The sequence below is a fragment of the Nycticebus coucang genome, chromosome 22 (genome assembly GCF_027406575.1).
Source record: "Nycticebus coucang isolate mNycCou1 chromosome 22, mNycCou1.pri, whole genome shotgun sequence".
NCBI classification, from domain to species: Eukaryota; Metazoa; Chordata; class Mammalia; order Primates; family Lorisidae; genus Nycticebus; species Nycticebus coucang.
Window position 1 is genome coordinate 16,202,460 of NC_069801.1, and position 13,484 is coordinate 16,215,943.

Below are 13,484 nucleotides of genomic sequence, written 5' to 3' on the forward strand. Positions count from 1 at the left end.
GTTAAAGATTTTATGAATAAGACTTCAGTGGCAATCTTAACAACAACAAAAATAAACAAGTGGGACTTAATTAAGCTGAAAAGCTTTTGCACAGCTAAGGACACAACAATTCAAGCAAATAGACAACCTTCAGAATGGGAAAAGGTATTTTCATGTTATGAATCTGACAAAGGGCTGATAGCTAGAATCTACAGAGAATTCAAATTAATCAACAAAAAAAAGAACAAACAGTCCCATCTATCACTGGGCAATAGACATGAACAGAACCTTCTCTGAAGAAAAACAAATGGCTAACAAACATGAAAAAATGCTCATCATCCCTAATATCAGAGAAATGCAAATCAAAATCACCCTGAGATATCACCTAACCCCAGAGAGAATAGCCCACATCACAAAGTCCCAAAGCTGGCATGGATGTGGAAAGAGGGGAATGAACACTTTTATACTATCGGTGGCACTGAAAACTAATAAAGCCTCTTTGGAAATAAGCATGGAGAATCCTGAAAGAACTAAAAATAGACCTTCCATTTGATCTTCCAATCCCATTACTAGGCATCTACCCAGAAGAAAAAATATCATTTTATCATTTGCAGTAGATTGTTTATCACGGCTCAGTTTATAATAGCCAAGATGTGGAAATAACCTAAACACCAATCAACCCAGGAATGGACTTATAAACTGTGGTATACGTATACCATGGAATACTATTCAGCTATATAAAAAGATGGAGATCTTACATCGTTTATATTAACCCAGATGGAGGTGAAACACATTCTTCTTAGTAAAGTATCACAAGAATGGAGAAGCAAGTATCCAATGTACTTCAATACAAATTATGAAGCCAGTAAATGATCTAATACACACCGACCCAAGGGAAGAGCCCAATTCAATTCAAGATGGGAGGTGGGGGAGGGAGGAAGGGGAAAGTGGAGAGGGAAGGAGGAGGGGGATGGAGGGATGGGAGGAAGAGGGAGGGGACTGGTATGCTCCCACGTAATAGGTATAATGTAAGGGTATATGACACACCTCCTGGGTGCAAGACACCATTACAACAGGGATTCTACCTAACAAATACAAACATTTTAACCTAATTGTTAGTACCCTCACATTAATCTGAAATTTAAAAAAAGAAAAAACAGAGAAACATACAGTATTTACTTATATGGATACTGGGAATATTAAAACAGCCTAACCAAAAAAGAAAAAAAAAAAAAAGAAAAAAAAGGAGGAGGACCAAGGGGAAAAGGAAAAGAGGAACACAAGAAAAAGGCAGGCAGACAAATGTCCAGCAGGAAAATATTTAAATACTTTGGGGTGTGTAAAGTAAATTATAAATTTTTTTTGTAAAATATTATGTCCTAGGGAAATACTCTTTTGAGACAGAGTCTCACTCTGTTGCCCTGGCTAGCATACTGTAGTATCAGAGCTCACAGCAATCTCAAACTCAGTTTAAGCAATCCTCTTTTTTTTTTTTTTTTTTTAATTTTTTTTTTATTGAATCATAGCTGTGTACATTGATATGATCATGGGGCATCATTCACTAGCTTCACAGACCGTTTACCAAGTTTCACATGTACCCTTGTAAGATGCACCGCTGGTGTAATCCCACCAATCCCCTTCCCTCTACTCACCTCCCTAAGCAATCCTCTTGCCTCAGCCTCCCAAGTAGCTGGGACCACAGGGGCCTGGCACCACACCTGGCAAGTTTTTCTGTTTTTAGTAGAGACAGGGTCTTGCTCTTGCTCAGGCTGGTCTCAAATGTCTAACAAACATGAAAAAATGCTCATCATCTACAGTGACTTGTCCACACGATGAAGAAGTTGGGCCTCAAGCTCAAGCAATCCATCCTCCTCAGCCTCCCAGAGTGCTAGGTTTACAGGTGTGAGCCACTATACTGGCCTAAAACTGCAGAAAACACAAGAATTTCTAGATCAAACAAAGCTTTTCTTCTATTGTACTTTGTTCTAAGACTGTTCCAAAAAGAGGGATAACTTCTTCTTAATCTTTAGATCACTCACTACTCAGGGAGACAGTAGAAATAAATGAGGTATGCAAAATATAAATAAGTCTCAGGGCTCGGCGCCTGCAGCCCAGTGGTTAAGGCGCCGGTCACGTACACGGAGGCAGGTGGATTCGAACCCAGCTTGGGCCTGCTAAACAACAATGACAACTGCAACAAAAAAATAGCCAGGCATTGTGATGGGTACCTGTAGTCCCAGCTACTTGGGAGGCTGAGGCAAGAGAATCACTTAAGCCCAAGAGTTTGAGGTTGCTGTGAGCTGTGACAACACAGCACTCTACTGAGGGTGACATAGTGAGAATCTGTCTCAAAAGATAATAATAAATAAATAAGTCTCAGGTGCCTTGCTCAACTTAAAAATCTCCAGCTTTCCAGAGTGAGCAGTGCATGTAGTGCATGTCCTTCCTGATTGCTGTTTGCCCTAAGTATGATGGAAAGAATGTAATAATTGCAAGCTCTCTAAGACAGGGTTCTCCTAAGCTTCACAAATTCAGAAACTGGCTACCTTCACAAAGAACCACAAGGACCACGGTGTTCTTGTCCACATGATGAAGAAGTTGGACTTCAACTGTGATGGGCGGCTAGATTTCCAAGAATTTCTGAGTCTTACTGGCAGCATGACTGATTTGCTTGCCATGACCCATGACTCCTTTATCATGGGTACCTACTCTGAGTAGCCTTGGGCCTAGCCTCCAAACCCACCACCTTTTCCTCTAGGCTCCCAATCATCATCTCATGGCCCCTGCTCACTCACAGTCCAGCACACTCACCACCCCATGCACTCCTCCTGCTGGTAGTAATAAAACAATATTGTTTTTCAAAACACAGAGACAAAGCCTCACCATTTCTTTAATTTCCCTATGGTTTGTTTTCCTATGGTGTCTTCCCTTTCACTTAAAAGCTAGTATCAGATTGGGCGGCGCCTGTGGCTCAAGGAGTAGGGCGCCAGTCCCATATGCCAGAGGTGGCAGGTTCAAACCTAGCCCTGGCCAAAATCCAAAAAAAATAAAAATAAAAATAAAAATAAAATAAAAAAAAAGCTAGTATCAGACATCTTTATCATTAGTAGTCATTGAACCCTCTTCTACTTTGCTAAGACAGCAGGTAACCCTAAATTCTTCTATGATCTTATTTCCCAGCAAACGAGAATAAGTAATCAATTCCAGGTGGACTGTAGACCTAACTATGAAAGATAAAGCAGTACAGCTTATAGAGGATAACACAGGAGCATATGTAAGATCATGGAGAAGGTAAAGATTTCTTAACTGACAATACACACAAAACACTAACCTTAAGAAATTTATTTTTTGGGCGGCGCCTGTAGCTCAGTCTGTAAGGCGCCGGCCCCATATGCCGAGGGTGGCGGGTTCAAACTCGGCCCTGGCTGAACTGCAACCAAAAAATAGCTGGGCATTGTGGCGGGCGCCTGTAGTCCCAGCTACTCGGAAGGCTGAGGCAAGAGAATCGCTTAAGCCCAGGAGTTGGAGGTTGCTATGAGCTGTGTGATGCCATGGCACTATACCAAGGGCCATAAAGTGAGACTCTGTCTCTACAAAAAAAAAAAAAAGAAATTTATTTTTGGTAGAGACAGGGTCTCCCTATGTTGCTCAAGCTGGTCTAGAACTCCTGGCCTCAAGTGATCCTCCTACCTTAGCCTAGCAAAGCACTGGGATTACAGCTGTGAGTCACTGCCTCCAGCCAGAAAATACTGATTAAATGGGCTATACCAAAATTATAACTTCTATTCATCAAATTATAACTTCTTCAAAAGATACCATTGAGAGGCAAGAGTAGAAGATACCTACTTTATGTATATTCAACAGTGTCAATATGCAGACTAAAGAACTCTACAATCAACAAGAAAAAGATAATCAAACAGAAAAAACTGGACAAGAGACTTAAGTACCTCACAAGAGGATGTGCAAATAGTCGAATATAAAAAGAGTCAACTTCATTGGTCACTGGAGAAATGCAAATTAAACCCACAACGGGATACCTGTTATATCCACCATAATGGCTAAACTTAAAAAGATTCTACTAGGGCGGCGCCTGTGGCTCAGTGAGTAGGGCGCCGGCCCCATATGCTGAGGGTGGCGGGTTCAAACCCAGCCCCGGCCAAACTGCAACAGAAAAATAGCCGGGCGTTGTGGCGGGCGCCTGTAGTCCCAGCTGCTCGGGAGGCTGAGGCAAGAGAATCGCGTAAGCCCAAGAGTTAGAGGTTGCTGTGAGCCGTGTGACGCCACGGCACTCTACCTGAGGGCAGTAAAGTGAGACTCTGTCTCTACAAAAAAAAAAAAAGATTCTACTAAATATTGGTGAGAATGTGTAGCAATTAGAACTCTGATGCACTGCTCATGAGAGTAGAATGTGGTACAACCATTTTGGAAAATGGTTTGGTGTTTTCTACTAAAACTAAACATTTATGAACTAGTAATTCCTCTTATCAAAAACACTACACCCAAAGATATATGCAAAATGTTCATTGCAGCCTTATTCATGACGGCCAAATATTGGGAAAATTCTGCATGACCACCACCAGAAGAGAATATATTATATAGCATATAGACACACAATAGAGTATCATATAGCACCAACAATGAACACTACTGCTACCTAGGATGTGGATGAATCTTACAATGTTGAACAAAAGAAACCAGACGCAGAAAAAACCACAATGTATAACAGTATGTAAAACTCAATATAAGCAAAATAATCAGTAGTGTTCAAAGTAAGGGTAGTGGTTAACTTTGAGAAGGAGGAGATGGCAGTAACCGGAGGAGAAAATGGAAGAAGGGGGTAACCAGGAGAGCTACTAATGTTATGATTGTGGGTGGTAGATACATGGTATGTTTCTTAGGTTTGTTTTGGGGTGGGTGTGTGTGTGTGTGTTTTGAGATAGAGTCTTATACTCTGTGGTTCTGTGTCATCATAGCTTACAGCAACCTCAAACTTTTGAGCTCAAGAGCTCCTCTTGCCTCAGCCTCCCAAGTAGCTGAGACTACAGACACCTGCCACAATGCCCTGCTAGTTTTTCTATGCTTAGTAGAGACAAGGTCTCACTGTTGCTCAGGGTGGTCTTGAACTCCTGAGCTCAAGCAATCCACATGCCTCAGCCTCCCAGAGTTCTAGCATTATAGGTGTGAGCCACTGGGCCTACTCAATATGTTTCTTTTGCAATAACTCACCAAGTGTTATTGTTAAAATGTGTATAAATTTTAATTCATAAAGAACCATTAGAAAAATTCTCAGAGGAATTAAGAAGGGTCTTGCCTTATCAGATGTTTTTAAAACATCATTAAATTTTAAAAAATCATTAAATAAACAGAACTGTGGTCCTAGTAGAGAGATATTCAATGCAGTTAACCAATGGAAGAGAATAGAGATGAGAAATAAATCCAAATAGATGCAGGAATTTGTCTTGTAATAAGGGTGTGGATTTTTTTATGAAGTAACATCAAAGGAAAACACTGGATTATTCAATAAACAGTTTAAGACAACTGGGTAAAAAGTAAAATAAAATAAAGATGGACTTCTACCTTAATTCCTAAATCAAATTAAATTCTAAAAAGACAAAGATTGCATAAAAAGAAACCATTGGTACTACTACAAAACACAAGTGATTTTTTTTGGCAGTTTTTGTCCGGGGCCAGGTTTGAACCCATCACCTTCCAGTATATGGGGCTGGTGCCCTACTCCTTTGAGCCACAGGCACTGCCCAAGGGTTTTTTTTTTTGAGACGTGATCTTGCCTTGTTGCTGAAATGCAATGGTAGGATCACAGCTCACAGCAGCCTAAACCCCTGGGCTTAAGCAATCTTCCTACCTCAGCCTCCCAAGCAGCTAAGACTACAGGTTCATGCCACCATACACAGTTAATTTTTTAAATTTTTGTAGAGATGTTGTCTAACTACATTGCCCAGGTTGATTTGGAACTCCTGGCCTCAAGCATCCTCTTACCTCAGCCTTCCAAACTGCTGGAATTACAGTGCGAGACACCATACCATAAGTGACTGTAATTTTGGAATTGGAAAATCCCGAAACCATAAAGAAATAAGTCATAAATTTTACCACATAAAAATGTTTTCACAGGGTGGTGCCTGTGGCTCAAGGAGTAGGGCGCCGGTCCCATATGCCAGAGGTGGTGGGTTCAAACCTAGCCCTGGCCAAAACCACAAAAAAAAAAAAAAAAAAAAAATGTTTTCACATACCAAAAGGAAAAGAAAACCTACAAAGTCAAAAAAAAAAAGAAACTTCTAAAAACAATCAACATCAACATTCAATAAGCTCTTGAAAAATCAATGAGAAAATTACCAGCAATTCAGAACACACAATTCACAGGAAAAATACAAACGGCCAGTAAATAACAAAAAGATTCTCAATGCCACTAGCAAAAAAGAGCAAATGAAAGTAAGATGCTGTTTTTTTTCGAACAGGAATGGCTTGAGTGAGTAACAGGGACACTCATAGAGTTAAATGGTATGAACTCAAACCATCTATCACAATTTTAAATGGTCTTGGGCCAGGCGCGGTGGCTCATGTCTATAATCCCAGCACTCTGGGAGGCTGAGGTAGGAGGATCACTTGAGCTCCAGAGTTCAAGATCAGTAAAAGTAAGAAAAAGACTCCATCTCTTAAAAAAATAAAAATAAAATTTTTAAATGGTCATGTCTTTTACCCCAGCAATTTCTCATCTTGCAACTCTAGATACATGTACAGGGATGTTCACAGCAGCACTGTTTGTAGTATTAAAAACTGGAAAACCAGAGCTGGGCATGGTGGCTCATACCTATAATCCTAGCACTCTAGAAGGCGGAGGCAGGAGGATCCCTTTAGCTGAGGACTGAGACCAGTCTGATCAAGAGACCCTGTCTCTACTAAAAATAGAAAAATCGGCCAGGCGTTTGTGGCAGATGTCTGTGGTCCCAGCTACTTGGGAGGTTGAGGCAGGAGGATCCCTTGAATTCAGAAGTTTGAGGTTGCTCTGAGCTAGGCTGATGCCATTGCATTCTAGCCTAGGGCAACAGAATAAATCATCTCAATAAAAAATAAATATATACATAAAATTTTGTTGATGACCGAACAAGTCTATGAGTATACTAAAAACTAATAGATTGTGTACTTTAAATCAGTTAATCTTTTGGTATGTAAATTATACCACAATAAAGCTGTTTTAGAAAAAATAGGTATGTTGCAACTGCAGCTTAAAACTCACCTCCATGACACTCCCCTTATCGCCTCTAATTCTGTTAAAATCAGACTGTTATAGTGACAGTTTACATTTTTGATTACTCTGGAATCTAATTATGCTGAGAAACTGTCTGAAGCTTGGTAATTTCTATTACACACAGACTTTGTCATTCCAGCACTTACTTCAAAGTCAGATTTGCCCTCCTTGTGAGTCAGACGCCCAGGACTTGGAATTATTCGTTTGCTTTATGGAAGCTCCCTAACTTGTTTCACTTTTCAAACCAAACTTTTAAGTTCCAAAGGCAGAACCCGTGACTTCCATTCCTTCTGAATCCCCCAGTGGAATATAAAAACTCCAGAAAGCATTTACTAAATGCCCGCTGAAAGAAGGCTACTGAGCATGCCCGGGTTAGCCAAGTCAATTCAACAACATTCCGGAACAAAAACTACAGTTCCCGCGTTACAAGGTGGAAACAGGCACGAAGCCTAAGGAGTCAATCTAAAACAGAGGTAAAAGAAAAGCAAGGTCCAGGGGCTTAGCATTAGTGAAGGACAGCACTTTCGCAGCTCGTACTCAGTAAAGTGGTGTCGAGTCAGAACGACCAAAATAAGCCTAAAAATACTAGATAAACGAGTGAGAGAAGGTCAACTGGTAATGCATTGTGCCAATGACGTAGTGTAAACCACAGGTTTTCCTAAAGCTCTCCTCTCCAAAAATATTACTAAGATGATCAGGCCATCGGCGTCAACACTAATGCAAGATATACTGTGATGAAGCCCACTTTCAAGAAGTTCATTCTTACAAACGAAAAAGCCGACTGCGGCCAAATATACCAACCATATACGCTTGCTAAGCTCTCGGCTCCTGCCTTCATCTCCACCGCCATCTTCTGAATGGGAACCCAAAACCTTTCTAATGGGCTTTCACGAGCATCACCTCCGGAAGGCTGCGTTTCTCAGGTCGCCCAGGCGGCGAAAAGGGGGAAAACTCCACCTCGCACTTCTCGGTGCCTCTCAAATGCACGCAATAGGTCGCCGTCTTCCTTCCCCCCACCCTGCCCCGGCTTTCCAAGATCCGGCGCGAGGGGCCCGCGAGGACCGGTGCGCGGGCCTCACCTGCACACGCCACGGATGCATGGTTCCAGCCAGATGCGGTAAGCTGTCTCGATGTGCTCCTGCGACACCTCCTCGGGCCGCACCGTCTCCGCCCAGCGCCAGGCCGCCTTCTCCAGCTGCAAACGCGGGGCCATGGCCTTGGCCCGAGAAGCGCCTCCCGCGCCGGGCCGCCACTGCCGCCGCCACCTCCTCCGCCGCCGCCCAAATGGTCTCCGCCACCTGCCAGCAGTGAGGACCAGGCGCTCCCTCAGGCAACTGGCCAGTCAATCACCTGTGCGCGCCACTGCCGCCGCGCCCGCCGCGCCCGGCCCGCACGACTGGCCGCAAAGCGCCGCCGAAGACACCCGACACCCCCCGCGCCTGCGGACGTTGGAGGTATACTCCCCGCCGCGGTGGGCGCATGCGCATTCCCAGAAGTCTCTGCGTCTCCTGTGCCTCGACTGACGGAGGAAGGGGAGCGTATGTTTGAGGCACTACATCCTTACCAGCCGTGCTGGGGAAGCAGCGCCTCAGACCCTGGTCAGGATAGCGTCCTGAATACCACTACTATTAACAAGCCTGCGCCTTAAGGGCGGAAGGCCAAGTATTCTTGATATCTGGTACTTCCCCTTTAACTGTGCAAGATTCACGTGAGAGGTTACTCAACGCACACCATAGGTCAGCCTAAACTGCGGGGTGGGACCTGCAGTTTGGAGTAGAAACCAGGTCACCAAAGGAGCCAGGCTCGCTGGACGAAGATTTAACGTGAGCTTGGACCGGTTCCGATTACTTTCCCGAGCGCTCGTGACGTACGGGACGTTCTGGGCTTTTCCTGAGCTAGAACGGGACTACGGGTCCCGGCATGCTCTGTGTCCTGTCAGTCAATGATTTGAGGCATTCTGGGATTTGTAGTCTTCGAGGTGGGAGGGCTCGGGGCATCGCAGATTGGGCAGGAGGTGGGGATGTGCTTTCCTTGTTGAGCCGGGTCAGGCTTGCAGTTGGGTACATCCGACTTTTATCTCTAAGTGATGATTTCCTTCTTTTGAGAAGCTCTTCTCCAGTTTCAGGGTTTAAAAACCTCTCCTTTCTTCATCTCCTGCCCTGAGACGTAAAGAATATAATTCTATCAGAATTGGTTTACAAACAGTAAAGAGCTCTGCCTGAATGAGGATGTTCGAGAACTTTACATTTGAGTGACAGAGCTCTGCAGTGTCAGACCCTTAGACTTAGACTCTAAGCACTTATTTTTGACTACACTGGTTACCAGCTGCCGCATAACCTTGGACTTGACTCTTTAGACAAACCTTCACTGAACGCTTGACAAACATAAGAGGTAGTCCCTGCCTTTGGGGCTAGGTGAGGGTTGAGCGGTACAAACAAAATACAGTACCCTTCCCAGCCTTAGGGAGTCTTGGAGTACTTGGGAAAAGGATTCCCAGAAGCTACCCCTAACCCCACCCCTAAAAGATGTGTAGAACTTAGGTTAGAAGAAAGGCGCCACTCCAGACGATGGGAACCAAGAGGAGAGAAGGGCCCCAAAATCTGAGACAGGGAGAGATAAGGCTTATCCAAGGTATTGGTTAAAAGGTTTAAAACTGGGCAGCACCTGTGGCTCAAAGGGTTAGGGCGCAGGCCCCATATGCCAGAGGTGGCAGGTTCAAACCCAGCCCCACCCAAAAACTGAAAAAAAAAAAAAAAAGTTTAAAACTGTTCAATGATATAATGGAGATTTGCATTTTGTATAGCTTTTTCAGCCTGGGTCAAGATTAGAGGCAGAAAAAACACCTATTTGACTTTGCTATAATACAGGCCAAAGACAATGAAGATCTGAACTGGGATAGGTGTAGAATGAGACAAATTTGAAAGATATTTAGAATATAGAGTTACTACAACTTGATGTTATTATCCAATATCTCTTCGTCTTTCTGTTATTTGACCTTCAAGCCTTGGTCATAGCCTTTTCCTTCTTACCCACAGTTCCCTGTGTCATCAGTTACCTCACTTGATGAAAAAGTGAATATCATCCACCATGCCCTCAACTACCATATGTCAGTTTCCTAACTTGGTTAAGTAAATGAATATTCTACCAAATTAAATAGATACTACAGAAGAAGAGGTGAATTTAGAAAGAGGAAAGTTATTTCAATTTTGCATATATTGCTTTTCAGATGCATCAGGGATATCCATATCAGGACAGTGTTACCAGGAAGCTCAGGGATCAGAGGGTTAGGGGAGTGTTCTTTGTGCTTTGTACTACAGGAGATGGCTCAACAGAATTGTTCAAGGTGGAGGTCTTCACTGGAGATGGAATGGATCAGAACCATCAAGTATAGTTAACAACACCCTGAAGCGGAAAATCCTCCATGTATGTCTCTTACATATAGAACAATGGCACTTTAAGGCAAGTCTCCATCCTCCTTATTTGCCAGCAAGGTTAATCAATAAACCTCCCTTTCCTTCTTCTCAAACTACTTGTCCTTGTTCTTCTGATGTAGCCTTAACATTCTGAATCTCGGGGGATATATTGCTCCTGCATCATGAATTTTTGTCTCTACGGGATCATTCTCAACAGCATTCAAATATGCTGTAATTTCTCCCAAGTTTAACAAACTCTCTGTTGATTCCCACATTCCCCTCCAGCCACTGTCCCATTTCTCTGCTACCCTTTGCAAAACTCCTAGAAAATGTCAACAGAAAAGGAATCCAAATCCTGGAAGATTAAAGAGGTTTATTCTGAGCCAAATTTGAGCACATGGTGTCAGTGTGTTTGGGTTACAGTTTGTGGTTTTATACATTTCAGGGAGATAGGAATTACACATAAAATCATACATACATCAATACATGGAATATGCATATTGGTTTGGCCAAAAAAGACAAGATATCTTGAAGTGGGCGTTATTGGTTGTAGATGTGTTTAAAGAATCTTTGATTTCGGGTGGCACCTGTGGCTCAAGGAGTAGGGCGCCGGTCCCATATGCCGGAGGTGGCGGGTTCAAACCCAGCCCCAGCCAAAAACCACAAAAAAAAAAAAAAAAAAAAGAATCTTTGATTTGTAATTGGCTAAAGAAATGAAGCTTTGTCTAAAGGTTTGGAATATTTTAAGTTAAGGAAGTCTGTGAATCGGAGACAAGTCACTACACATTTAACCCAGACTCAAGTGACCTGTTAAGTAAATTAGTGCAGGTGTGGTTTAAGTTTTGCATAGTCTGAAGCCCATTAGTGAGTTAACAAAGAATATCTCTAAGAAGAGAAGGGGGTATGGAGAGTCATATGTGACCATGTGACATGCTGAGTCATATGTGACCAGTGACTGAGCATTAGGTATTTCTGTGGTCCTCTGGGACGGGGGGGGGGGGGGGGTCCATTCACTCAGCTGGAGGATTTAAGATTTTATTTTAGTTTACAAAAGTATTTCCTACACTCCAGCTTTCCTTCTCCTACTCTTCCCTAAACCTGTTTCAAATCAGGGTTTTGAAGATCATCCCCCAAACTACTCATATGAAGGTCACCAATGGCGTCCACATGGTTAAATCCAGTGATAAGCTCATACTTTATTTTGCTAGACCTTTCAGCAGCATTTGACCTAGTTATTGACTCCCTCCTCTGGGAAACACTTTCTTCTCTTGACTCTGAGGACACCTCTCTCTCCTGGTTTTCCTGTTAAGTCACTAGCCATTCCTTTTTAGTTTTCTTTGCTGCTTCTTTCTCATCTCTATAACCTGTAAAGTTGAGTGGCCTAGAGTTCAGTCCTTTGGACCTCTCCTCTACATTTGTACCCTGGGTGATCTTGTCTCCTCCTGTGGTTTTAAATACCTCTTATGTGTGTGTGACTCCGAGATTCATGTCTCCAGACCTGACCTACTTCCTAAAATGGCAGACTTACTTATCCTGCTGTTTATTTGGCATCTCTATTGTGCAATAGATATCTCACACTTACCTGTCTCATAATAGATATGGTCCAAAAACATATCTTTTAAAAAAATTATTTATTTTTGACTGGGCATCTTGGCTCACACCTGTAATCCTAGCACTCTGGGAGGCAGGGGTAGGTGGATTGCCTGGAGTCAGAAGTTTGAGACCAGCCTCAGCAAAGAAACACCCCCCCCCCAATCCCCTATTCCCCCATCCCCATTATCTCTGCTAAAAATAAAAAAAACTAGCTCAGTGTTGTGGCAGGCACTGTAGTCTGAGCTACTTGGGAGGCTGCAGCAAGAGGCTCATTTGAGCCCAAGACTTTGAGGTTACTGTGAGTTATGACGCCATAGCACTCAACCCCAGAATGACTAAGACTGTCTCTCAAAAAAAAAAATAAAATTTTTTTCCTTTTTTTTTTTTTTTGAGACAGAGTCTTACTTTGTCACCCTTGGTAGAGTGCTGTAGTGTCATACCTCTTAGCAACTTCAAACTCTTGGGATCCAGTGACCCTCTTGCCTCAGCCTCCCAAGGTAGCTGGGACTACAGGCACCCACCACAATGCCCAACTAGTTTTTAAAGATGGGGTCTTGCTCTTGCTCTTGCTCAGGCTGGCCTCCCAGAGTGCTGGGATTATAGGCATGAGCCACCAGGCCTAGCTGAGACAAGGTCTTGATATGTTACCCAAGCTTGGTTTTGAATTATTAGTCTCAAGAGATCCTCCCAAAATGCTGGGATTGCAGGTGTAATCAGATCCTTATTCCATTTTCAACCTCCCGTCTCCCCAAATACCTTTCTGTAATCTTTATCCATCTCAGTAGGTGACAACTTCAATCTTCTAGAAATTTTAGAAGCATACTTCTCTCTTCTCTTTCATCCTCGTCCAGTCCTTCTGCAAAAACTGTCAGCTGTGCCTTTAAAATACATATAGAATCAAATCACTATACTGTTATCGTTACCACTCTGGTCTCTCATCTGGATTATTGTAAAAGCTTCCTAACTGATGTCTCTGTTTCCATCCTTGCCTCTTTATAGTCCGTTCTTGGCATGTAGCCATATGTGTAATTCCTCAAAAAACTCCAAAGATTTCCCATCCCATTCAGAATAAATGACAAAGGCTCTACCACTATACTTCCCTGCTCAGACTTCGTTTCCTAACATTCTCCTGCAACTTTACTTCAATAACACTACCTTCCTCCCTGTTCCGTAATTACCCAAACAGCCTCTTGCCCGAGGGCCTTTGCCATTTGCTGTTTCCTTCACCTGGAATA

The 13,484-nt window shown here is 43.0% G+C and overlaps 1 protein-coding gene across 3 annotated transcripts in view; it reads right to left on the reverse strand.

Moving 5' to 3' along the window:
• The window catches only part of USP48 (ubiquitin specific peptidase 48), a 101,070-nt gene extending 92,377 nt beyond the window's left edge, over nucleotides 1-8,693 (reverse strand). For 2 of the 3 annotated variants that reach the window (XR_008376816.1, XM_053575208.1), the window contains exon 1: nucleotides 8,323-8,670. Coding sequence is in view for 2 of the 3 variants with exons in the window: in XM_053575208.1 (XP_053431183.1) it covers nucleotides 8,323-8,456 (134 nt within the window). In the remaining variant the exon portion in view is untranslated. Of the gene's footprint in view, nucleotides 1-8,322 lie in introns of all 3 variants that reach the window. The other variant, XM_053575207.1, reaches the window with a different exon arrangement.
• Nucleotides 8,694-13,484: the final 4,791 nt, after the last annotated feature.